This window comes from Patiria miniata, unplaced genomic scaffold (genome assembly GCF_015706575.1).
Source record: "Patiria miniata isolate m_02_andy unplaced genomic scaffold, ASM1570657v1 HiC_scaffold_18, whole genome shotgun sequence".
NCBI lineage: Eukaryota > Metazoa > Echinodermata > Asteroidea > Valvatida > Asterinidae > Patiria > Patiria miniata.
In genome coordinates, this window is record NW_024037056.1 from 16717060 (window position 1) to 16743858 (window position 26799).

General features: G+C 40.8%; 3 protein-coding genes across 3 annotated transcripts; 1 reads left to right on the plus strand and 2 right to left on the minus strand.

The window, feature by feature from the left end:
• Positions 1-2095: 2095 nt before the first annotated feature.
• Positions 2096-6526, minus strand: LOC119724914 (coiled-coil domain-containing protein 43-like). Its single transcript, XM_038196227.1, has 5 exons — positions 6225-6526; positions 4583-4676; positions 4108-4255; positions 3422-3468; positions 2096-2941 (listed from the first exon to the last, which is right to left on the minus strand). Exons 1-5 carry the CDS (start codon positions 6405-6407, stop codon positions 2751-2753), a joined length of 663 nt encoding a protein of 220 aa, XP_038052155.1. The 5' UTR covers positions 6408-6526; the 3' UTR covers positions 2096-2750.
• Positions 6527-10664: 4138 nt separating this feature from the next.
• LOC119724916 (translocating chain-associated membrane protein 1-like) lies at positions 10665-19530 on the minus strand. Its single transcript, XM_038196234.1, has 11 exons — positions 19287-19530; positions 18286-18352; positions 17277-17395; positions 16576-16692; positions 15580-15669; positions 15011-15064; positions 14662-14732; positions 13952-14062; positions 13587-13730; positions 11753-11913; positions 10665-10854 (listed from the first exon to the last, which is right to left on the minus strand). The coding sequence occupies exons 1-11, from the start codon at positions 19413-19415 to the stop codon at positions 10739-10741; spliced, it is 1179 nt and encodes a 392-aa protein (XP_038052162.1). The 5' UTR covers positions 19416-19530; the 3' UTR covers positions 10665-10738.
• Positions 19531-19624: 94 nt separating this feature from the next.
• Positions 19625-26030, plus strand: LOC119724917. Its single transcript, XM_038196235.1, has 3 exons — positions 19625-19788; positions 22017-22245; positions 22634-26030. The coding sequence occupies exon 3, from the start codon at positions 22643-22645 to the stop codon at positions 23513-23515; it is 873 nt and encodes a 290-aa protein (XP_038052163.1). The 5' UTR covers positions 19625-19788; positions 22017-22245; positions 22634-22642; the 3' UTR covers positions 23516-26030.
• The last annotated feature ends 769 nt before the right edge of the window (positions 26031-26799 follow it).

Consider the following 26799-nt stretch of genomic DNA (forward strand, 5'->3'; position numbering starts at 1 on the left):
TGCGAGAAAAGTGTGGTTCCAGAAAAGGCCCTTACCATATTTTATCAAGCTTTTGAAAAAAAAATAAATGTTTGGAGTTGCCAAAGTGGGGAGTGGTTTACCGTCCCCCTTGTGTATGAATACACACGTCTCCCTGTCGAACTTTCCAATGCCCCTGCTGCTTTTCAACGACCAATGCAGCGGTGTCTCGGACAGTGACATGTGCTTTGAGACTGTGATGATTTATTTAGATGACATAATCATTTTTATTCCACTGATTTAGACATGCATTTGTCACACCTTGACGCATTTGTTTTTAAACATGCAGCGCAGATTATGTGATAAATTAGCCTCAGCTAGCCTGCGATTTCCAAATTATCAATTGTTGCCAATCAAGACAGTGTACCAAGGCAACCCAATGAACACAAAAATAATTGGGCGCCAGGCTACCGTTCGTAAGAAAAGATGTGCACCTGATTTTTAAGTAGAACTCCGACAGGTTATCTCAGCATTTTGTAAAATTCACAAAGACTGTTCTCTACGCTCACTGAGGAAGCAGAATGGTTGAGCAATAAATATATAATTAATCTGTCATTAATTCATGTTAAGACAACAGAGGTTTGCTCACACACAAAAATAGGTCTCATTGAAATGACGTCATTTCCTACAGACCATCCACGTGCATCGGCATTTCGAGCGTCAACTTGCATAATGCGCATCGGCTGCGTCGTATTTCGAATACATTTCGAGAAATAAACGCGCGTGTTGTGAACATTTTCAACTCTGCCAATGCGTGCTTGATTGCGTAAAATATGCAGTTGCAGCTCTTCTACAGAGATGGCCGTCATTGAGCAAACCCTATAAAATAAGTTGTATAGTTCGCGCACTGTGCCCCCCGCACATAAAACTCGCGAATGGTCATCCATTGTTCATACACATGCGATACTTCCTTTGTAACCCATGGCCCGATCCGAGGGTGTCGCTGGCGGCTAATCGCTTTGAGCTCTCATTGGTTGATTTTGGTTTACCCACTGACCCGGGTCAACATGTTCTCAGCTCAATGGGCAAGCCGCTAACCGGCTAACCCATGGCCCGATCCGAGGGTGTCGGTGGAGGCTAACCGCTTTGAGCTCTCGTTGGACGATTTTGGTTTACCCACTGACCCGGGTCAACATGTTCTCAGCTCAATGGACAAGCCGCTAACCAGCTAACCCATGGCCCGATCCGAGGGTGTCAGTGGAGGCTAACCGTTTTGAGCTCTCGTTGGACGATTTTGGTTTACCCACTGACCCGGGTCAACATGTTCTCAGCTCAATGGGCAAGCCGCTTTACGGCTAACCCATGGCCCGATCCGAGGGTGTCGGTGGAGGCTAACCGCTTTGAGCTCTCGTTGGACGATTTTGGTTTACCCACTGACCCGGGGTCAACATGTTCTCAGCTCAATGGGCCCATGGCCCGATCCGAGGGTGTCGGTGGAGGCTAACCGCTTTGAGCTCTCGTTGGACGATTTTGGTTTACCCACTGACCCGGGTCAACATGTTCTCAGCTCAATGGGCAAGCCGCTAACCGGCTAACCCATGGCAAGCCGCTATACGGCTACCCCATGGCCCGATCCGAGGGTGTCAGTGGAGGCTAATCGCTTTGAGCTCTCGTTGGACGATTTTGGTTTACCCACTGACCCGGGTCAACATGTTCTCAGCTCAATGGGCAAGCCGCTATACGGCTAACCCATGGCCCGATCCGAGGGTGTCGGTGGAGGCTAACCGCTTTGAGCTCTCGTTGGACGATTTTGGTTTACCCACTGACCCGGGGTCAACATGTTCTCAGCTCAATGGGCCCATGGCCCGATCCGAGGGTGTCGGTGGAGGCTAATCACTTTGATCTCTCGTTGGACGATTTTGGTTTACCCACTGACCCGGGGTCAACATGTTCTCAGCTCAATGGGCCCATGGCCCGATCCGAGGGTGTCGGTGGAGGCTAACCGCTTTGAGCTCTCGTTGGACGATTTTGGTTTACCACTGACCCCGGTCAACATGTTCTCAGCTCTCATTGGGCAAACCGTTAACCTGCTAACATGGATCAGCTCTTTTTTGTGTGCATGACCGCTTCGAACGAGATTAACGTACGTACATTCTTTAGCAAGTGACCTATATCTTGTACAATGAACTGCACTTCCATCAAAAGATTTTGTGGAACAGATTAGCCCCTACTAGTTCCATATCAGTCAGAAAGGGCCCTGGACCAAACCTTCACAAATTACAAAAACCTATTTTGAGTTGGCAGTTATTTTAAATAATACAGTAGAGCGTCGCTATAATGAACACCGCTATATTAAGCACTTGGCTATAATGAACGTCACACTTTGGCTCCTGAATTTCACGTCCAAATAAACCGCTGGTGCATGCACGTTGACACCGCATGATGCCGACCGTGTTGGTCATTGTCGTTACATGATTACAAATTGACGTGGCTTGAATTTCCTTCAGTTTCAGTCAGCTGATGAAAATTTAACCCTTTGGTGCACAGACTTGATTAGATGTGCAGATTATAACGTTTCTTGGGCAGTTAATAGCAAACGCTCAGAGCACAGATGGTAAATAAAAGCACATTTGAGAGATATGCTGGCATTATTTCCCACTGAATGGGCAGGAAAGTTCACACATGTACACATCTCTTGTCAATTTTCAAGTGATATTTTTAGCAGACCCCCTCTTGTTCATTATACCGACGTTCTACTGTACGACATTCTACTCTTGCCTGGTAACCCTCTGTTATCTTCGCTTCTCGCCTTTTTGCGTCCTCTTCTTCTCCTTTTCTTTCCGCTCCAGCGCCTTCAGGCGATCCTTCTCGCGCTGCTGCCGATCCATCTCGCGTTTCTTTTCGTAGTCGGCCTTCTGTTTCTCGCGCTGTTCGCGCACGGCGCGGTCCACGCTGTCTTTGTTCACATTGGGCGCCATCAACACTGAAAACCACTTCAGGAAACTAATAATCATTACTTCTGGGACACATGTTAAGTGCTTGTATGTGTATGCCCCACAGACGGAAATTGTATGTTTATAGTATTATCCAGAGCTGTACCGTGCACCAGTGCAGTGTGGTCTAGTGGTTGGGGCCATTCATAAGATGGAATTTGCGTCGGGGTGATGTAAATTCAATATTAGGTTTTGCCCCTCACCGACTCATAAACACTGTATTTTCAGTGTGTTATCCCCGAGTGAAAGTGAAAAAAAAATCACTCGGCTACATGTCAAAGCAAATTCAAAGGCTAACAAAAGTGGGCTTTAAACCTTCCAAATTTTGCTCAATCTTCATATCCCTAGATGGATTTCAAAGTAGCTTTTCCATCCTGATTTACTTATGAAACACCAAGACATTAAATGCACGCATTTTGTATATTACCCTGATTTTACATCTGTATAATAAACTCGCTTATTAAGGATACGTTCCTCTGATCTTGTTGGTCCATCGTCTTCACCATCCACATCATCAGTAAAACTACAGTTAAGGAAACGATGAAAACAATTTTACAGAAAAATGCCACATAACTAACACAGCCAGACCAAACAGCTGGCTATAAGGCAAAAAAAAAAAGTCTCCGGTTTCTGGTATGGAGCTTGCCCAAAAAGTGGTGCGGCGACGCGGCTTCTTTTTTTTTTTTTACCTGATTTTTTTGCTTCAAATGTCGGCTGATGACTGCAAATGGTGCCCGACTAAACTTAGTGCAAATGTATGGGAGTCCAGAGAGGCCACATAAAGCTTATTCTCGACCATAACCCAATCTAAAAACACGTTAAAATTGTGCAGCAGCAGAATTCCAGTCAAACCAGTGAGTTTGGCGGTTTTGAGACATCATCTTTCATTGAAAAAAAAACTTTTTCATTTTGCCGACGCGCATGGCTACGACGACGCGCGCACATACCAGAAACCGGAGACTTTTTTTTTTTGGCCTAACGGATATCCTCTACTGCTCCCACAATTTTGTGTACTATGCTATTGAGCAGAAGTAGCCAACTTTGCTGTCGATCAATCCCAGCTGTCCACTGTTTGTGATTACTGGCCTAGCTTTCCACCATTACTGGACTGCGTCAAAACTCGCTTTGGTATTTCACACAAAGTGTCAAAGGATATCTGCTGTCACCATCCGCGACCTCAGCGTAGCGGGCCAGTAACCTCTTCTTGTCCTCATTGTCTTTGGAGATGGTGTTCTCTTTCTTGCTCTGTGTGGTCGCATGCCGCTCCATGATGGAAGACATCTTGGCATCTGTTGAAGGTTCGTCTGTTGAAAAGAGGAGAGCCAATCAAAGAGATACGGTCTCGGAGGCATTACCCTTAACGTTCTAATTCCTCAATTCTTCAAAGTACATTCACACAGTCAGTATACAGTCGAGTCTTGTTAATACAAACTCGTTCGGACCTAGCCAAATTGTTTGTTATATCAGAATTTTGTATTAAGAGGAACATCAGTCCCATTCATTGTGCACATAAATGCACAGTCGAGACTAAGGCTTTATGTTTGTTATAACCAGAATTTTGTATTAACAGAGTTTGTACTAACGAGATTCGACTGTACATACCCATGCACATTTAAATTGATGAAATCTACCTCTTTTGATGGCTTCATTTTCTTGTTTCATCTGGCTGTGGGTTGCTTGCCATTGCTTTAAGATTTCTTGACAAGTTTCTTCAACTGGCTCCTCCTGTCGAGATAGATTTTGTAATGAATGTATTGAAAAGGTAAAAAGTGCACTTTGCGACCTTGTTCCTTAGTTTTTAGAGAGTGAAAAAAGACACTTTTATGTTTCTGCACTCACCAATAGCTGACGATATTTGATACTTTTTATAGGCCTAGGGCCTACATGGCATGTAGGTATACGTATACGCATAGGCCATAATATGGCATGTATGAAGAAAAGCAAGCTTTTGATTATTTGAGAGTTTGGGGGTAAAATAAAATAAATAACAACAAAAAGAAGATGGCAATAATGTTGAATGCAAGAAACCGCCTTGGCTTGGATGGGATCATGGCACCTAGACCCAGTAACTGGGGTGCTATAGACTATAAAACTCCTTTTTTTTCCCCTTCGAACTTTGACTTTGGTCAGTTGTACAGGCCCCCACAATCACGACAATATTTCACCAACATCCACCTCAAAAAGTTGCCAAACATCACAGCACATATTTGACAAAAATACCTCATAAATCGTCTTTGACACGTGGCGGAGAAGTCAGTGGGCACTTCATAGGGTATTTTTTGCAAGTCTTTACCGTGATTTTGGCAACTTTTGGATGTTCATGAACGATGAAATACATACGTTTACATTGCACTTTTGTAGGGGCCCTTTCAGCTGGGGTGCTAGTAGGACCGACGAAAGTCAAAATTTGAACGAAAAAACAAGTTCTACTAGTACTCTAGCGCCCCACTTTATCTACATTGCACCAACACAAAAACAACAAACTGAGCATGCAGAAACTGAGAAAGCCACGAAGAAAAATCACTATAAAATTCTACCCAAAAAATCAAAACACAGATTAGGCCTACAGAATTTGAAAATAGAATGCTCAGTGTGTAAAAGAAGTGACATTGTAAGGATAAAACTGTAGGCCTAATTAACATTTTTATTTAAAAATAATAGAAGTGACTTTCCCTGCATAACTTTGCACGTGTACGGTGTACGAATTCCTCCATGATCCAATTCAGCGCGCGTGGCAAGACATAGCCCCATAAATGTGGCCTATTTACTGGACTGCCTCCGTAAACATAGGCCACACATCCACATGTACAAAAATCGTGTCGACGGAACCAATTTTTGATTTTCACATTTAGGCTTAGTTTGTAGGTTTTTTTTGCTTTAGAAGCATACTCACCCTCTTTATAGGCTAATCAGAAAGTGCTGCCTTTTTCAGATGTCTAATTTTTGTGAAATTTCATGTTGAAATTTCGATACGCAAACGTGGGTGAACGTGTAAAAATGAATCTGGAAATTTCACGAAAAATATACATCTGAAAAAGGCAGCACTTTCTGATTAGCCTATAAAGAGGGTGAGTATGCTTCTAAAGCAAAAAAACCCTACAAACTAAGCCTAAATGTGAAAATCTAAATTTGGCTCCGTCGACACGATTTTTGTACATGTGGATGTGTGGCCTATGTTTACGGAGGCAGTCCAGTAAATAGGCCACATTTATGGGGCTAGGCAAGACATTGTCATTGTGTGTCCGGAATGTGGGCCATCTACTTTTTACTCACAGTTATCTCAGATAAAATGCCCATCAGTGTCTCCATTTTGTCCTCGTCCGTCGAGTCGTCCGTGTCGACGACCCCGAGGATGTAAGACCCGAACACTTCATCGTCAATATTGATGTTTTTTAGTCGTTTGGACAGCCAGTCTTCGAAGTCTGATGCCGTGCACATGGCGGCAGCTGCCATCATCGCCCTTGTTGAAATTCAACTGGCGCTCGACGACCTGAGCATTGATTTCTACGAGAGGCTAGGCGCGGGCACCAGTTGGACGCATGCGCAATACGAAGTATACGACTGTTTCATGACCCGTTAGCGAAAAAAGTGCAGTGTCGGTCAAATGATCTATGAAAAACTTGTATCACCTTGGCCCCAAATTGTCAGATTTTACATTTTGGTTTTCTACCTAACCCAAGGGATAAACTTTTGAAAAGCCCGATGCGACCAGTAACAATAATCCATTCTGAGCAAATAAACTGAGAAATTAAGCCAGGAAAGCTGTGTTACATACAGAATGAGATTTTAATAATTCATGCTCGTTTTCAAAGAGGCAACTTTTCAGGCCGGCCCTAACATTCAAAATGACAACTCAATTTTCTTTACCATGTTAATGAATTTCAGCAATATGTATACAGGCACGATGCTTTAAAATCTAATCCAATGTACAATTCAATAATAAATATTCATGACTATAACATGAATTATGCTGTGACTCCAATGGAGCTAATATTATTGTGTGGGCAAACAAACAAATTTCTAAAACGATCAATTTGAAGAAAATTGTCGGGGGAAAAAAAAAGTATGTCAACGGATTCGAACCGGGGGTCTTTTTAATCCATAATCAATTTTGCTATCCTCTAGGCTAAGGCAAAAACTTGACATCTTTGAAAGGTTAGGTTATGTAGTTGCCTACATTCCGTAACAATGGTGTTGACGTCATTGTTCTTTTTTTTTCATCAATAAACATAACTTTCGATTAAAACTACTGAATTATTCATGAAATGGTCACCTCTTACTGAACAAACATATTTTCAAGCTGCAGAGCAAATTCACTAGCAACATAGTTGAATAAAACTGTTTTTGCCCAGTAAATGCCCAGCAAAATATTTGTTCAAACTGTACACTTAATATCAAGGCCCAATTTTACAGAGCATCGAAGCAGAAAAACATCGCTGAAGAAATTCATTTACAACGAGATAATTACTTAACAATATACAGCAAAGCAAAAGTTTACATATGCCGAACTGACAAGCCATTTTTTGCCTCGGCGTTTCACAGAAATTTGCTAAATATTTTTTTTGTGATAATGTTAAACTGCTTAGCAATTAAATTTTTTTCGTAAAGAATAATCAATAAACAACAGACAATGTGGCATTTCATAACTTTGAAGAGATGTTTCAGGTCGTCAAAAGTTAATGACAGGCCAATCACAAAGGTCACAAAAAAGGTCTAAATTCAAAAGAACGCATTGCCTAGTTACTCAGCACGCAGTGATGATTAAAGGGAAAGAATATGACAACCTGACGCTGCTTTTTTCTTCACATAACATCTCAATGAAGGTCATTCATTGCAAAAATTATAAGACATGAATCTGGGACTGAGAAACATTTCCAGTTTTGTTAGGAAATACTTAGACAATTGTCTTGACGCTCCGTAGACTTTGTACGCAACCGCTGATGTAGCGTCAGGTTGCAAAAAATGTTCCGATTAAAGTATGTCAATGGTGGATAAGATGCTCACAGAATGGGGAAGACGGTTTCACATGACAAAATAAAAAAGGAAAACAAGATAAGAAAAAAAATTGTTATCAAATTAGTAAGTAAATTAACTGACAAAGGAGAAAAAATGCAAATGATTAAAAATCCACACATACAATTATGAGTTACAACAAATTATAAACATCACTTAATTTTAAGGTAAATATGTTTGGTTTTTAATAGTTACGGAGACACAACTACAGAAATGATTTCATTTTAAACAATGAAATCCATTCAAAGCAAGCAATTTCAATTCAATACGACAACTAAGTTTAATGTCCACAAACTTAAGCATATTTCACGTTCCAACTCATTCAATTAAGCATACGACTTATTTCATTAATTAAGAGCTATGTTAAATAACTACAATTAGTAAATCAACAACTATATAGGGCTGTGCCGATTATTCAAAAAATCGAATATTTGATCGATAATCAGATATTAAGATATTTACTTTTCGATTCAAATATTCCGAGGTAAAATGTCATGAAATAAAAACAAAAACAAAATCACATTTTTTTTACAACAAAATGGCATTTTGAAAGCTTATTTCAAGGTGTTGTTGAACAATAAAATGTAGAATCCATCAAAGAATATGGAAAGAGATTTTGGCCAAATAAAATAAGCGAACGTTCAAAGTTAGCATTCCTTGTAATGATTATGTTGATATAAATTGGTTGAAAGAAATTATGATGAAACCTTCAGGGCTGAATTTCTAACTGGAATATTCCATCAAATGGAAGATAGATTAGACAAATATTCAATTATTCGAATTGACACAGCCCTACAACTATCTTAATATACCCACTTACATTAATTATATTTTCCAAACAATTCAAAACGAAAAATGACCACTTTTCACTTAATAGTTTTAATACTGTACCATAGGAACAAATGAAGGATTTTTTTTTGTCTTTCTTTTTAAAATATGCTTTTTTTTTACAACAATGTTAACAAGGAAAAAAAGTTAAAAGAAATCCCCGAAACACCACAGTTTATATTTTAAATGCTGGAACTACTTTTAAAGAAAGTAAAAGAAAATTGTCAATGAAAAAAAAATATTTTCTTAAGCATGTGAACTAAATTTTGAGCTTGGGGTTTTTAAGAAGTATTGAATGTAACTTCCAAAGATATATTTTCTGGAACGACATTGCTCAATTGATGTTCACAAAGATACAATGTGCACAATGTGAATATAGTGTAATACTTTGTACATATTTACAAATCGGATACTTTGAAAGAAAAAAGTTCAGGAAAAGAAAAGAAAAAACAAAAGGGAATTTCTATTCAGAGAATACAGAAACAACGGAAAATGGAAAGAAATTGAGAAGATAATCTATAAGAGGAAAACAGAAAAATAAAATAGAGAGAGATTTCAACAAATTGTTTTTTAAAGTATCTTAATTAATCACTTATGACAAGAATTATACTAGTGGTGTGCATTTACGGGTTATACGGAAACCGGATATCCTATTCAAGAAAAAACGGGTACCCGGATACCCGTACAGAGAAACCCAACCCCAAAATTCAAATCCCGGAAGTTGTCTGAAGGGTTCTTATAGCTTTACGGAGTAAACTGCAACTTTCGCAAGCGTCATCTGTCCGAGTTAAACGCACATAAACGTGAAGTCTGTTTTAATTTTCCTTGTGGCCTAGTTTTCATTTTGAAAATTCCCCACAAATGGCATTCCAAACCTTTCTTTTTCGTAAGTTATTTGCAAAGTTGGTCACGGGTACCCAATCCCATAATCTGGAACCGGTTCCTGACATCAACGGTCGGGCACTCGGGTACCTGGTTCTGATGCACACCCCTACATCCCCCCCCCCAAAAAAAAATCGTTAGGCCGTCTCATGGGTGAGAACAGACTTAATCCAAAGTTTACCCCAAAAACCAAGAAGATGAAATTAGTTAAACAAGTTCTAAATGTTTCTGTCACGGTTCCGAGAAGCTCAGATTTGTTTTCAGCTTAAAGCAGGGACCATTTGGACAGGGTTGCCGAAGAAGAAGAAAGTGGTCAGCACAGAAAATATGAGCTTAGCAAGAATAGGTTCAACACATCGCGTAGTGTGTTACTTTTTTCTTTTCTTTTTTTAGTTTTAATTTTTTGGTGTACTTTTGCTCAGCACGTTGCTGTAAAACATCATCTTACGCTTACTATCTCCATGAAATTGGGCAAGCAACTTTAAAAAAACAAAGATGCACTAAAGAAAGCATATAGCGATTACAGCTGGTCCGTGCTTCATGCGAATGCAAAATATGCAGCTAATTCGACGTCACAACGTTTAAAGGCATATAGGATCATTTGCATTTATCCCAAAAGTAACCTAATTACTATTACCAGAAAGCTTACTTTGGATTAAAGATCGTACTGGTACTAAACACCCTGTGATAACTATTCCGTCTGGCTTGCTGTCATTTTGAAGAAATCAAGAAATGTAGGGGATTGACTGATCGTTGGAAATGAAGAGTTCTACGGACGAAATCGTGTTTCAGGATCAAAAGGTTGTGCATGGTTTTGTCATTGTTTTCTCGCAAAGTGTAATATCCACCGAGCCGAAACTTCAACAGGTTAAGTTTTGAACATTCTTCTATGGATTTTGAGCGGTGTTATTATTGGAAACGAACAAAATGCACAAAAAGCAAATGATCCTATATGATTTAAATGCATCTACAGCATTACCTAGTCTGGAACACATTTCTACACTGGGATATGTGACTGAAACTTATATGACAATGACCTAAAAACAGAAGAAAGGCGTTGGATTTTACTTCTTCTTGCTCTTGCTCCTGGTACGCATTCCTCCGTTCTCAGCCGGCGCAACGACGGCCATGTCTCCGAAACCCTCGTCCTCAACGCTCTCGGCCTTAAGCTTCTTGTTGACTGTAAGAACAAAAATTAGAAAATGAAAGTTTTAAAATCATTTCTTAATTAAGAATGTTGTAAACAAGCTCAAATATGCCAGGGTTTGGTTGATAAAGCTGCACTGTCAAGCTTCAGTAAATGCAAAATCTTGGTATATGTACAGCAACAGTCTCATTCTATAAGCCTTTTCGCAAGTTAAAAGCACATCATGATTCACAGTCCGCCACAGGTGTGCAAAATCATAGCAGGTACCAACGAAATCAAAGAAAAATTCTTGTTTTGAGGTCAATAAAAAAAATTGAATTTTTTTTTTATTTTTTTTATTTTTTTTTTAAGCACCATGGTTTAAGATGTATTGAGAATTTGAACGCTCCAACTTTTGTGCAAACATAATCACCTTTTTGATTAGAAAAAAAATTGCAGAATGTGTTTCGGTTACCACATTCCCCACAGACTTGTGCTTTCATCTGCTTTGTTTATCTCCCGAATTTAACTGCGCACATGCGCAGTTAAATTTGCGAAAAGGCATATTGCAGGTGCAGTCTCATTAACGCTAACTCCGTAGCGTCTTTTACTAGGTACTGGACCAAGTCCATAAAAATCCATCAATCACTGTGAGCCTAATACAAAGCTGTACATGACACAATGGAATCCACCACTGACGCACTGGTTGACATTCATGGACTTGCTACACATGGCTTTTATCGCAATAGCAGTACAGGAAGCCAGGCGAAATCAATCGGATACCCCTAGCACTTCTTCAGTCCATTAGGCCCAAGTCCATCATACTCCATCGATATTTAGTCACGCCAGGCCTTCTGGACCAAGTCCCCCAAAATCCACCGGAATGGGGGAGTGGATTTTGATGGAGTTGGGGTGGTTAGGGTTAAAAAATTTGTATCGCTTGAGTCCATACCTTCTTCCTTCTTGGCCTTCTTGTCCTTGGACTTGCCCATGGGCGTCTTCTTGCGCGGGGCGGCGGCCAGCTGGTTCTCCCGTCGGCGACGCAGCTGGAAGGTCAGGAAGTTCCACAGGAGCAGAGCCTGGAAGAGGGACACGCCTGCCACAATGCTGACCCTGGGAGAATCAAGGAAACATCAAGAGGGTTAAATTGACCTATCGCGGTAGAATCGCGGTAGAATTGCGTCAACTCAGCTTGTGAAATATTGTCCAATTGCATGATATACGAATGGATGCGGAACGCGCAAAATCTGACACAAACAAAACTTAGTGTACAAAACGTCCATAGGGTTGTCTAAGGGGCGTGGCTAACTCGCAAACGGCGATAGGTCAATTGCGATGAAATTGACAAAAATCAAAATCAATCTGGGAATAAGGTACCAAATTCTATTCTTAAGTTCTAGTAATTTTCTTCCTCATTGGCTTTTCTTTCTTACAAAACGATCAAGAGTTTTGTACATTAAATCTATTTCTTTGGAGCCTTTTGGCAGCTTCTTTTGATCAGATTTTCATTCTTTTCAGATTGGAAATCTTGCTTAAAGGCCGGTTCGTACTCAGCGCGAAAACGAAAACCAGAACACAAACTGGTGATGTGATGGCAACTTTTTCGCACTGCGAATTCGCAAGAGTGGACAACGATTTCACCCTGGTAAATTTTTCAGCGAGTCTCTCGTGACGGCAAAGTTGCTTCCAAATCGCATTATTGACAAATAACTAGAAAAGCCATCACAAGAAATCACAAGTCCAGTCACAAGTAAATCACAAGTCGATTCGCTAGTCTATAGTCACAAGTAACGGGATGAACACTAAAGGAATGCCCAACTCCAGAGATGCCACAAGGTTTGCTTGAAAAAAACGGAACTGGGTCTGCTTGAAAAAAACCGGAACGGCTGCTTGAAAAAACCGGACTTTTGTGTGTGTGAAAAAGCCACTCCGTGTCCGACACAAAGTCCCCGCTGTCATCTTTATCTTGTAGCCAAGCCAAGTTCTGTTTATTTTTTAATTTTGCTTCTATGGCCTTGAAAGCTGTCGGTTCGTTCAATCACTTTGACTTTTTCCATCCTAATATTTATTCTGCCTACCCGAATTTCCAACGTAATATTCGACACGAAACATGCATGATTCCACAACACTGCTGTCGGTGTACATGATCCTTGCACTACGCGATGCGCTCAACGAAAACATGGTTGGTACCCGCATTTTTTGTATTCACATATATCACTGCGATCGGAAACCACCGATAGCTGAAATGATAGACTTGATTTCCAGGCTGAATGCTACGTGTGCTTAGCACACAACACGCCCGCACGCGGTGAAGCACGCGCGAGGCGCCGTTGTATACTGCGTGCAATTAAGTACGTTGGCCGTTTGTATCGCATGCAGGCTCGGCAACAACATACACAAAGACTGTTTTTAAGACTACTTCAACGAACAACGTTGTGCCATGCGTGCGCCTAAATGTACTAAATCGAGGTAAAAATCAACGCATTTCCACAGGTTTTTCTTCTCTTTTTCAGGTTAATTTGACGGCCGGAAAAACCGGAATTTTGTGAGATTTTTTTTAAAAACCGGAATTCCGGTTAAAACCGGAAAAGTGGCATCTCTGCAACTCATAGGCCTACTTCAATTGAAAAAAGCTTTTGAGTTGAACTGGGATTGGGGGACTTGTGAGGACTTGTAAACAACTTGCCGACAGCACTTTGGGGGGGGGGGGGGGGTTTGAGTGACAAGAATTTCTAACCCTTGTTCAGTGGGTCATGGGTTCGACTCCCGACAACTGCACTACATACCTGATGAGTGGTGTGTTGAAGTTGCCACCTTTGATGTCCAGTCCAGTAGTCTCCAGCTTGCCCAGTCCGAACCAGACCACCAGGACAGTCAGCGTCACCACGCTCAGACGCGCAATCAAGAACAGGGCAAACCACAAACTGAATCTGGACGCGCGAACAGAAAAAAACAATTGCTATTGTTGTTTATGAACAGCAAAGGGGCAACAGCATCCTCTGTCACACAAAAATGGTAATCGAAATCACACGTTCACATTGGTTGAAATCATGTAACTATGTGTACAAATAATTTCCATCAAAATGGAAGTTACAACATCGACAATTAAAAAATAAAAAAATATTCTATGAAAATAATTATGACAACTTACAACGGTCCGGAGACTTCAGCTTTCTCTCCGAAGTAGAGGAGGCGGGCGGCGTGGAATGTGAGCTCAGCGACGTAATGAATCACAAGGCACACCAAGGCAAGATGACCAAGGCTAGAACACACACATCAAATTACATCTATTACCCCTGATGTCCGTGCCATTAATTACTTTTGGGCTCTTACATGGTGATATGTGAGCACAGAAAAAAATCTAGTGCTGCAAGCATAGCATATCGCAGAGTTGTAATGACTCGAGTCAATGACTCGACTCGAGTCAGACACGAGGCACAATTTTGGTGACTCGACCCGAGTCCCTTACTCGACTTGATTCAACTCAAGTCACAAAATTACATGCCTTGTTACAATTTTGGCATATTCGGGAACTAAGGGGAACCCACAGATAATAATGTGCTTCTTTTGTGTGGACATTGTTTTATACCAGTTTGTACAGTCCCACTCAGTATATCATGGTTGTAGTGTCCCTCAGCAACCTTATTTGTCACAATGTGGGGTTTTTGTTGCAGTGTTTTGTTCATCCCTACTACCCCGGTTTCACTATTTTCAAGAGAACAAACTGCATACAGGGTCGTCATGGAGGACGCACGAGTAGACACTTAGCACTCTCATAGTCGCTGGATTAAAATATCAAAATCTGTCCCCTTGTGAGGGCACTCTATCGCAAAAGGTCTATACTGTTATGCGGTGACTTACTTGAGAATGTATGCACCCAATATGAAGGCAAGGTAAAAGGATGCGTATCTGATGCGGGCACTGACTTCCTCCTGAAAACATGGAAAAAAGGAACAACAAAATTTCCTGAATTAAATCAAAACTGATAAGTCACTTTCTTGATTCAACTGGGAAGAAAAAAACGAGGAAAATTCCAAACCACACAAGACTTTGTACAGTGTTTTTCAATTTGTAATGGCATTTATGAGAAGTAAAAAACGAGGAAATCAGTGGATCCGAGGAAAAGTTGCATGCCTGTTTACTGTACAAAGAAAAAAAACATTGGAGAAAAACAATATCAGTGATCCCGATGATGACAAATGCAACTCACCTTTTTAACTTTCTGGAAATACAGTTCAGGGTAGATGTGGAGCCAATACGCAATCTGCAAAAGGATAAAAGGTGAATTTATATTAGTAAGAATGGCAACAAATATTTCAAAAACAAATATTTAGCCTGGCAACTGTAGTACTAATAATAATAACGGCAATTTATAACGTGCCGGTATCCACCATAAATTACACTCACGGCGCAATGCAAAAATTAGATCAAATCAGAAATAACAAAACAATTAAATTTAACTAAACAAGAATATTCTGAGTGATCTGAAATAAATAGGTCTTCAGGGCCACTTTAAATTCAGAAAGCGATGAGATATTGCGAATGGCGAGGGGTAGTTTGTTCCAAAGATGAGGACCTGCGTAAGAAAATGATCCATCACCCCAAGATTTGTGAGTGTGAGGGACAACAAGCAAAGGAGCATCAGAAGATCTCAATCGCCTGGATGGATTGTAAATAACTAAAATGGATTTTAATCTTTACTGTAAACAGTTGATAGAATACGGCTGCGCATTTCCAAATAATTTAGTGTGTGATTTATACTTGGAGTTGAACGTTTACCTGTACGATAAAGTAGAACTTGAATCGGAAAGTCTTGAGGAGATAAGGGTAGCCGTCCCAGAGGTGAGAGATGTTCTCTGTCAATCCTTCCTGTACAGGTAAAAACAAGAGAAATTGTACACGTCGGTATTAAGTCGAAAATGATCACAACTTTTTCGGTTTATATTTTTTTTACAAAAACGCTGGGTTTTTTTTCAGCAAAACGAAAACAATTCACATGCATCCCTATGAGAAAGAATACTTACTTTTTTGTGATCCGTGGACAGAACTTGAAAACGGTATTTGTGTTTAAAGTTCCGTAACTTGTAAAGTACCTGAGTGATTTGAATGATTCTTGCACCAAAAGAAAGCTTAATGACTGGGTTTTCATATCCTAGATTTTGAAAGTGCTACAGGCAAAACTTCATTCGAAAATTCGTCCTGCCATTTTGGTTTCGCTTTATTTTTTACTCACCCTGTATAAGCCATCTAACAGCATTTTTATGAATTCCACAATTCGGGCGATTCACAATGCACTGCGCCACCAAGAGTTTGCCACGGAGAGTCAATTTTTTCAAGTTTACAGTCGACAAAACATGGCCCATTAGAATGAGTGTCAGCAGACAACTTGAGCTAAGTTGTTACAGACTGGGGCATAGCGTTCTGCCACCTTACAAAAAACACCATATTGATACAAAGCGAAGAAAATGGTAAACAGATACTTGAATCATACGATTACGAAACTATTGACAGGGAAAACGACCAATTCCAAATGTCCCGCGCTGCGAATTTGTCGACCATCTCCCACAATGCACTGGGAAAAATGAACTCTCCGTGACAAACTCTTGGTGGCGCACTGCATTGTGAATCGCCCAAATTCACTTGGTGGTCGGGCCAAAACATCCTTCAATACGCTTTTGCATGCATTTGGCATACGCTTTGGAGTGCTTTGCCACAACTGACATGTGCTAAGTTACATGAAGAGAGCAGGTATTTTTTAAACAAACTTGTAACCACCTTGATCATGACTTGGATGCCCCAGATGACAGACATAAGATAGAAGGTCAGCAGCTGGCCAGATTCATTGAACTTGGAGTGTTTGACTTTGGACAGATGAAGCTTGCGGTTTAGTTTCTGTCGGAGAAAAAAAAAGTTGAACAGCAAGAAATTTGAAATAAGATAACATGGATGTAAAAGAAACAAGTTAGCCTATTTTTTTTCTGTTCATCTTCTTTTTATTGGGACAGAAATCAATTGCAGTAAAATATCTTGCTTGAGGACACAATTGACAAAATAAAATCTTTTCAGTTGCCTCATCTTCCTCAACACTTTCGATCATGCAAAAATCAACACTTTTGATTATGCAAAAATCAACATTTTCGATCTGGCTGTGCTCCGTGGTCAGACATGGGTCGCATGGCGTCTGCATAAGGCGCCTTTACATGTTTTCGGCTCGACCACGTTGTAGCTGCATCCTTCGCAATTCAGCTTCTGATGCGAGTAAGGACGATTACTCCTCCCCTCTCAACATAATTTGTAAAACACTTCAAATTTTGTATTTTAAAAACCATGAAATGGTATCAAATTAAAACTTTAAGAACATGAATTTGGAGAAAAAAATATAAAAAGTCTCTTTCAATCCTCTTTTTCTACAAACTACCGAACAAGAAATAACTTCAAAGATTGGTTGATTTTATAAACTTCCGTCTCCAACTTACATCTAAGATGTACTCCTGGATGACCGCGTGGATGACCACACAGATGAGGAAGTAGAAGAACACGCTGCAGCTGTCCAGCAGGCCATGATGGTACAGGGTGGTGGGTTCAGCCTCGGGATCTAGAGTTGGCAGGTTGGAGATGAAACAAATATTAGTGAATGCACAGTTGATCATTTGCAGCTATCCAAAAAGTAACTGACAAAATTATTGTTGAAAAGCTTACTTGGTTCAAAAATAGTAATGTCACTAAACTCCCTGTGAGATTATTCTTTCTGGCATGCTGTCATTTTTAAGAAAACAATAAAAGGAGATCCTTTCCAAAGATGAGTCAAGTGACACATTTTTGGCAATTTCCGTTAGTAAGTTGGTTTGTAAATAGGCAAATCCGAGAATGGGTGCGCATAAGCATTGACACGACCTATACACGCCTACGTGACCAGTTCACGGATTTGCCCATTTACAAACCAACGGGAGAAAGGAAACATGTATGGCGCCCTCTATAGTTTGTGCACAGGGCAGATATACTGTCAGCTATGGCACTCATTCTACCGAAGCACAGTGCTAGATCTTGTGAATTCATAGCACGTTAGGCAAAATAAAAAAACAAACATGTTTAGCGTCCTGCCTCTTTGACAAAAAGGAAGGAGGAGGCCCTTTTTTTTTTTTTTTTCTTTTCAAAATGGCCGCCCGACACATTTTTCAAGACAACGCGGCCGGGCTATTTTTCAAGATGGTTACCAGCTTTTTTCAAAATGGCCGCCACTTGGACTCAGGAAATGACATATTGGCTTCTTATGGGCAAGATGCAACAGAAAATGTGACCAAAATGATGTAACTATGCAGAACCGAACATCTCTTCTGCGCAGAGATCGTTAAAATTTATCAATTTTTGTCTTTAAAAAAAAAAAAAAAAAAAAAAAAAAAGGAGGCGGCCTCTAAAAAGGAAGCGGGCGGGGACGCTAAACATGTTTTTTTTTTACTTCGCCTTAAGCTTTCGGTGAATTCATACCTTCAGTATTGTTGACGGTGACATTATACTGCATGGCAACAAATGTCGACGAGAACGGACTGGTGATCTGTAGAAAGAAATGAACCTTTTGATCAAGTTGATTGATGGACAATAAACAATTTATAATATCATTATAAATATCAGATTAAAAGTCTGTGGTGCGATCTGAGGCAACTTCTGACAACTTTAAACCTTTTTTAAGCAAAAGATCATCATTTAAACATCATATTTGAGTTTGGAGTGATTTATGGAGTTAATTACTATTTTTAGCATGAGAAATCCTGTGTGGGCTTAAGTACGTGAGAAAAACTTGAAATACGTGAGACAAATGCTCAATGCGTAAAAGTTGGCTGGCCTGCATTGCCTGCAACAATGTTGTTTTTTTCTAATTTTGTATTTATGAAATGAATACAGCTCTATAAACAATCAATTTCACAAATTTCACAAATTGCTGGCTCTATAAAAATTGATTTAAGTTAGGCATCGTCTCGTTATTCGTTTTAACTTTCATCCAAACCCGCATTGCAATTTGATGTTTGAAAACAAATTCCAAAACAAGCCTCAGTAAACTTTTCAGAACAGAATACCCCACTACACTTTGTATTTTCATTGTCGCTAAATTTAAATATTAATAACAAACCTTGTTCACACTGAGGGCACTGTTCATGTACAACTGACATGACTGAACTGAACATGCTGAAACTTAGTCCCCGAAAACATTTTTTTTGGTGTTTTTTTTTGGCATGCTTTGTGAGAATCAACAATTCACATTTTTCAACAAACATGACCAAACATCTTCAAAGATAATGTTTGTGGAACAAATGGAACAACAATCGTTTCGTGTTCCTCAAAAAAATCGATGTGTTTTTGGTTGTTCAGCATTCTGACTTCGCCATATGGGGAACCTGGGGAACCCCCATTCACTTTGTGCACAAACTTGTGATGATGTGGCAATCGGCCTTAGCACACGTGAAGTTTTACTGCAAAAACACACCACCGACCTGAAACATAAGGCCGAGCAAGATCAGCATAGCGGCACATGAAACGATGTCCGCGTGATTCTGGATCACGAACTCATGGCTGAGAATCGGTGGGTTCTTGGTGCTGCCTCCCCGCCTCCGGATCGCCATTATTTCGGCCGGTTTGTAGACTGCAAACTGAACAAAAATTGAGAGGTTTCTGCACAACACCGCTCGCGTTCGTAGAGATCGATCGAAGCGTCGACAGTAAACAGCCGCTGGCGAAATTTGGCTGGTCTCCCGCCGCGCGTCTGACGTAAATTATTAACAGATTGCCGAGTACCTGGGAAATATGTGTTCTTTGGCCGCATGCGCGGCGTCTTGACGCGCGGAGGATAAATACGACGGCTGTTTATTTTTCGCTGCCACAATGCATTTCAGCTGTCAACAACACATGTGCAGGTGCAGGCTAGTGGCGTTGGGGGCGCGAATAACAACTCTTAAAAACTAGAAAACTACCAGATTTCAGCTCATCTTTGATTTGGTAAGTATTTGGTTCAAGTGGCCTGTAGATCTAGGCCTATGCCCTGATGCCCTCACTGATTCAAAATCATTTTTTTCTTTTTTGATCATGTTGATTGGATTTCAAACATTGCCAAATTCAAGATTGTGTGCATTTCTCATTGTTGCAAACTTGCAAAGTTGCATTGCATTGTAGGCCTATATTATTGTCATGATTGATTTGATTGTCATGATTGTTGGCCAGTTTTTTGCAATAACAATAATTATGATGGAATCTTGCCTTTTTGTGCATGAGTATTAATGAGAGGCATATCGGAGGCCGTACGCTCGTACGATCGAGACGTTACGAACATCTGATTGTCATGATTTTGAGACATTGAATCACTGATCATGTTACGGTTTACTCCCGTATGGTAAAATAAATAAATAGACTCCCGTAACCCTGGTTATTATACATGCAGAATAACCACGTTCTAGTTCTTGAATTGCAGTTAATTAATGCGGCCCCAGCCGTGTGGCCCTTCCCACGTCCCGCCAAATCGCTCCATTCGAATCATGCTGATCGATATTGATTGAAAATCACAGTAGGCCTATGTTTTCTTTCTTTTTTCAGAATCTTTTTTTTTCCCCAAGATTCAATTCCCATGCCCTTGTACACTGTTGTATTTTTCTGTAACGTTACGTGGTAGGAGTTGAGGGGGACTTAAAACGAGTCATCAACAATCATGAGGTACCCAAACATTAAGTCTGCCAATTGTCACAGCATTCCACAAAACAAAAGCCAGTTTTCAAACTCTCTTACTCTCAGAGTCAGAGAACTGTGAGTGCAGCATTACCCTGAAGTCCTTTGATGTAGTATAGGGGGGTCAACTTATCTAAATAACCGCACATGTATGAACAGGGCACTGCGTCGATCATGACATGTAGGCATACAGAAGGAGTAGGCCAATCAGACGACGGGAAAGACAGCATGATGGAAGTGCATATATGGCAACCAGTAGACCCCTCTCATAGGACGCCATCTTCATAGGAAAAATTACAACTGTGTATTCAACGCCATCAGGTGCGTGAATGCGCAGTGTGTAAAATGTTTTAAACACGCTCGCATGTTGCTCGAAATTTCTTCAAAGCACAGCACAGCCGCTGCGCGTCACGAAAATTTGACTCCCACAATGCCGATGCACGTGGCAAATCTGCAGGGACGTCATTTGAGAGAGATCAATGAGATTTCAGAAATGACTCTCATACAGGCAGGATTTCATGGCAGGTCCTCAGTCAAGTTTTCTGTCGGACTCCACAAGGTCAATACTGGCTATACATCCGAACTACTTGGCCATGACTTCCTGTAAAACTTGCGTCTGTGGGAAATGGCTCCCGCTGCTTCCATAGGTGCTTGTGTCATTTTCAGCCGTACACCATTACATGATTATTGTAAAAGAGAGTGCTTGATAGTGATTATTGACCTGGCTGGGGATGATCCATGATTTATGTTGCAAGTTCTGAACAAAGGTTGAGATCACGCAGAATCTGTGAGAGTCTTTGAAAGGATTTTGTGGGATCAAGGCCCACGACATGCTAGGTGTTCAGAAAGGTTCTCACCAAAAATGCTTCAACCCTAACCCTCCAGGGAACGCGATTTTGGCTAGAAACCCTGCTGATGAACGCAGCAACACACAACACCTGTCAAAATGACAAGCGTGCCTAGTGCCACATGCACTCAGTAACTCAAATTCTCAATAGTTGGCGTAAGGTACATGTGTGTTCGGATATTCCCTGTTCCAAAATGTTAGTGAGTGGATGCGATCTTGTTGATAGAGGCCTCTGCCGTGGTTTGATCGCGATTTGTCAGGGACGAGCTGCATCAGGACAACAAATCCAAAACCATTTTTTTAATGGACCAAGACTCAAATGCTACGGGAGTTTTGGGTCGGCGAGTTGATGGAGCAGTGTCCAAGTCACAAGTTGACGTCTGAGTAAAAGTCTGACCGACAGACAATGGACTACACAACTTACAGAAGACATTACCTGGACCTAAATTTCACTTGACAAAATGTTCAAAAGTTTCAAGTTTTCCTAGGGGATGAGGTGGCCATAAAGTAGCAAAGTTCCATTTAGAGTTGACCAAGTCGTAAATCAAGCCAAAAAACAGAGGGTATTTTTGTTGCAGTCTTGCAGAGCATGCAAAGTAAAGTTGCTACATGCAGCGTTTTGCCAACAAACTAAATCATGCCATTGTGTCTTTTCTTAAAGGACTTTACTCAGACGACTTATCGGCTGATGTGACTTGGACCGCCCAGAACCCAATCTCGATGCAAAGCGTAACGAACAGTTCTTAGATTTAAGCCTCGTAAGCCTCCGCTCATCTTTTCCTACCTTGACGACGCGAAAGCTGTCTTTAGTTTTAGCTGCGTTGGTCGATGAATACCTGTGCAGTCTGCGACACTCAGAGATCATCTTATCAAGAACTGAAGCTTCTCAGGTAAGCTCGTCATGAAATATTTCACATTTTTTGTCAACGAAATTACCGCAAATGTTGCAGAATCTGTCAAGTTTGAACAGCGAATAGTTGCCGTTGAAGTATAGTGATTAATTCATGCGTAACAAAAGACCTGTGCACCTATTAGATTCTGTTGGATTCAGCGAGCATCTATTGTTGGATTCTGTTGGATTCAGCAGGATTCTCACATTGCTGTTGGAAGATTTTGTTGGATTGAACAACTTTCAGAAATAAATGATTTTGAAAGATTGGGACAGTAACTTGTTCCATAAAGCTCAATTTGATTATGTTCTTAAAACATTAAGTTCTTAAAACAGATCTTGATTGGATTCTTTGACTTTGATTTGCCTCCTTTGTCATTTTATACCAGGACGGCAAAATGTCCAAAAGATTCATGTGGGGAAGCGAGCAGGTTGAGGAGTTCTTCAACCTGCTTCGCAACTCCTACCGAGACTACCTCATGGCCAAAGAGCTACGTCGGATGGACGAATTCTACGAGATGCTGGGCTCCTGCATGGGAACTGATGGCCTGGTGGTCCAGAACTTCCTCAAGAAGATCGGGAGATCCTACCGGGACATCCTGCTGCAAGCCGAGACCTGCGAAGAAGGGGGTCAACTCCCCGAACGGAAGCTGCGAGGCTCGGCGAGGATCTACGCTCTGTACGAAGAGTACTACCAAATGTACTACCTTGGTGCGGTGCCCTCCAGACCCAATGATCTGGAAGCCTCTGGGAGCTTCCAGCAGAAGTCGATAACGAGTCACAACGATCGGAAGCGCAAACACTTACCGGAAGCCGCGGCGTGTAAGAGACGTTCTAGGAGTCCGGTCTCAGAGATTGACACCAAGGAAGAAAACATCGTTCATGTAGATGATGAGGACGCTGCCAATCGTTTAGATGGCGACACAGTCCCTGATTTGCATCTGCAAAGAGCTGGTGAGTTGGTGGACCATTTCAGCACTGAGGAAGTACCTACTGAAACAGCATCTAAGAAGGTCGTCGTGGAAAATGGTGAAATGTCACCGCGACATTCACTTGCCAGTGATGCTGCAAGGGGTACGACGAAACAACGCCAGGAAGATCCCAAATCTGACGGCGTGTTTGGAACAACCACAACAGACTTTCAGGAGCGATTCTTGAAGCTCATGGAAAACCAGAACCATATCTTGGCCAGTATCGTGGACGAACTGAACATGATCAAGCATGCGGTGTTGGATGCTAACGGACTACAGACCATCACCTACGTCAAGTAGGCCTGCAATTTACCTGGCAAAAGTTCAACATGATTTGAACAGCTAATTCAGACTTTTTGTACATTTTTCATTAATGCCAATGCATCATCCACATGAAGAACATGTAAATGATGAAGGTTTTATCTACTAACTACATAATGTGCAAGTGATGCATGTATTGAAATCTTTCAGTTTCTCAGTAATTCAGTTTGACGATATTTATTTTAAAGCTTGGCCAGTTTTATTAATTTCTACAGGAGGGTTAACATTATTGAGACGTTATCTGCAAGTTTTGCTTTTCAGAAGCAACTCAGAATGGTTGAGAGCGGTATGTTTTAAAGCCAAAGAGCAAAAAGAAACTCAAAACTGAATAAAAATATCGTTTTTGACATGCCCGACCCTGCGTGAAAACGGTGACAATATGTTAGGGACTGTGAGTCCTAAACTAAAAAGTGCAATCCTTATTGAACCTCATTTGTTGTAGTCTAAAGATAAAAAAGTCAATACGGCCTAACACGCATAAAAAACTGAGCCTGCGGGCATCTTTTCTTTACCAGTTCACGCCGGAATTATTTTGACACGAACCAGGCGGGTTGAAACCATCACCCTCGGGCAGCACATTCATATTTCCGGCCTGGCTCACCACGAACAGGTCCCTGACAGATATTTCCGGCCTCGCTTCCTGTGTGTTTATCTGTCATCCGTTCCGAATACTGCAGAACTTTTGCGCACATACACGGCTTCCGGCGCAAACTGGTTAAGCCATCTTCAATGATTGTGTTCTTCTGAATGGTACCGTTTAAGGTGGAATAATTTGGTGAGTCCTATCTTCACTTTGAGCAAGGATTTTCTCACTAAATCCGTGGGTATGTTTCTGGGAAATTGTAAATGTTCCCACGTGCCTTCAAATAGTGAATTCGCCATTCTGTTTGCATGAAGAAATACACCATGTTTTATGTTGTGCAAATTTGTACTTATTTATTTAATAAATTCGTCGCATCAATGCAACAAGGTCGTAACTCCATTCTGCAACAAATACAGTATCTCCCGCGAATACGCTCCGTAAGCAAGGTCATATCTCGACATCCATTGACTTTATGTGAACATCCAGGCTATTTTAAGTGAGAAACGCCCAAATTTGACATTCTGAAACTCGCATTTCACGCACAGCCCATTTTAGGAGATTGTGACCAATTGTGCTCATAATTTTGTTTCTCAAATTCTTTGCAGATAAACTATTAATTGTGTAGCCATCGTTCTGAAATCTGGTGAAATGCTTAGGAATCTAATACTTAATAATGTGTAGTATGGTTACGATGCGTAGGAATCTATAAAGTTGTTGATTGGTTACGTACATGTAAAGTTGAATTCGTTAGAATTTGATTTGTACCAAGTACATTTCTGTACATATGGTGTCGTAACTAGTGTAGTACGTACTTGACGTGTTATGTGGTAGCACTTGGTGTATTAAAGTGTAGGACTTACGAATGTATATTGAGAAGTGCAGACATTGTGTGTCCATTGAACTGTTGCAGGGGTGAACAAGAGAAATTGAACGAACTTGTGTTGGGCCTGACCTCTGAGCTAGTGAGTTGGCGTTGTGTCAACCACACAGGATGAGATTACACGTGTACACAAAAACTGCTTGGACGAAATTTGAACATGCACAATTAGGTTTGAGTTACATGCACTAAGCATGTGTGCAGTCCAAACTTTGTTTGAGGAAAAATAATAAATGGCCAGTCAGTATACATGTTTTACAGTCTTGTTCTGGGCCCAATTCCCTGGCTCTGTTAACCATGGATTTCTACGCTTACGATCACCATTTTGTTTCAACCGCGCCAGCAGAAGAAGTCTGTGCTAACCCTGTAAGCACAGAATCCTTAGTTACGGGATGTACGCATGCGCACAGGCCAAAATTCCTGGCTAATCCGTGAAATACACTTACCATAAGCAAACAATTTTCTGCTGTAGTAAGCGGGGGATTTTTCGCTAACGGTAAGCAGAGCCAAGAAATCAGGCCCAGTTCTTGAGGTCATAAAATCCGTACATGTACAGGCCATGGAGCTGATGATTAGGCTTTACTAAAATTACTGTCATGTTTGTCAGAAATGGACAATTTTGGAGAGTGCCTAAAGGCCTATACTTACACGATTTTGTCGCGTGGTAATATCGCAGACGTGCGTGTGTCTGCAAAAAGCGATCTGTTGTGTAATTTTGGGAATTAGCTCGCATCAGTTCAGGCAAAGGCTCCATCCAGGTGAATTTTGCGATTGAGACGTGTAAATGGTCTTGTAAATGTAAACACACTTACTGATTTGTGGATATTTATGAAAATGTGCTACAATGTTGCACGAGAGAGTCCCGTATGTGTACCTAAATACATTGTTATTACATTTTGCGCTGAGAAGATGATATTGGAAGAGCACATGTATGTGAATTATTCTGTTGATTTCAGGTTTAAATCCCATTTTTTTTTACCTGTGATATTCAGCCTAGAGAACCATAGAACCAATTAAAATTTGTGAACCTATCAGTTTTGCCGTGTGGTTTATGAATGAATTGTGTTTTGAAGGCTTCAAGAAAAGAGTGTTGGTAGATTTTGTACGATTCAGGAAGCATCTATGTATACATAACGATGCTCATAGTTTGAAGGTCATGTACATGTCCAGACACGTACTGTAGTACAGTGTACGTGGTGCATGCACATGTACCAGACTAAAAGTATACAAATATAACATGGTTTGAGGGTGGATAGTCAATATTATCTCCCTTCGGTGTTGGAAGTTTCCAGACACAAGTTCCTTCGGGCAGTAATTGGTCAGCTTCCATACCTCGGGGAGCTAATATCAATTATAACACCTCACCCACAGATTCTGTATCTTGATTGGCCGAGAGCGAGTCACATGATACTTTCTATTTTTGCTATCTTTCTGTGCACGGCCAAAAGTACTATACCTGTAGCAACCAAAGTACTATACCATTAGCAACCAAAGTGCTATTTCCACCGCGCGGCATTTGTGTGCAAATGCATGCTGGTGTGCGCGTTGCACGCAGCGCGTTTTGTTCCAAAGAGCGCGCCACTTTGGGTTCAAACATTTCGAGAAGGGGTAGTTTTTTATTGAAATTGAAGTTTATTTCAACTGTGTTCAGATTTAAATAATTTAAAATATTATAACCAAGCAGAATCTGTGGGTGAAGTGTTATAAAACAAATATTGAATTCGCCTCGGGAAAATAGAATGTCCATGGATCACCTCGGGAGGCTAGTTTTACTACACCACTCGAAGCATTCAATATTTGTAT

Excerpts from the sequence above, each read along its gene's own strand:
- LOC119724917 (XM_038196235.1), top strand. The coding sequence starts at position 22,643 with ATGTCCAAAAGATTCATGTGGGGAAGCGAGCAGGTTGAGGAGTTCTTC.
- LOC119724914 (XM_038196227.1), bottom strand. The coding sequence starts at position 6,407 with ATGATGGCAGCTGCCGCCATGTGCACGGCATCAGACTTCGAAGACTGG. Across the intron at positions 4,256-4,582 it reads AAATGAAGCCATCAAAAGAG|ACGAACCTTCAACAGATGCC; the intron begins GTAGATTTCATC and ends TCTTTTCAACAG. Across the intron at positions 2,942-3,421 it reads ACCAACAAGATCAGAGGAAC|TGTTGATGGCGCCCAATGTG; the intron begins GTATCCTTAATA and ends AGTGGTTTTCAG.
- LOC119724916 (XM_038196234.1), bottom strand. The coding sequence starts at position 19,415 with ATGGCGATCCGGAGGCGGGGAGGCAGCACCAAGAACCCACCGATTCTC. Across the intron at positions 16,693-17,276 it reads TCCAGGAGTACATCTTAGAT|AAACTAAACCGCAAGCTTCA; the intron begins GTAAGTTGGAGA and ends TTTCTCCGACAG. Across the intron at positions 10,855-11,752 it reads GAAGGCCAAGAAGGAAGAAG|TCAACAAGAAGCTTAAGGCC; the intron begins GTATGGACTCAA and ends TTGTTCTTACAG.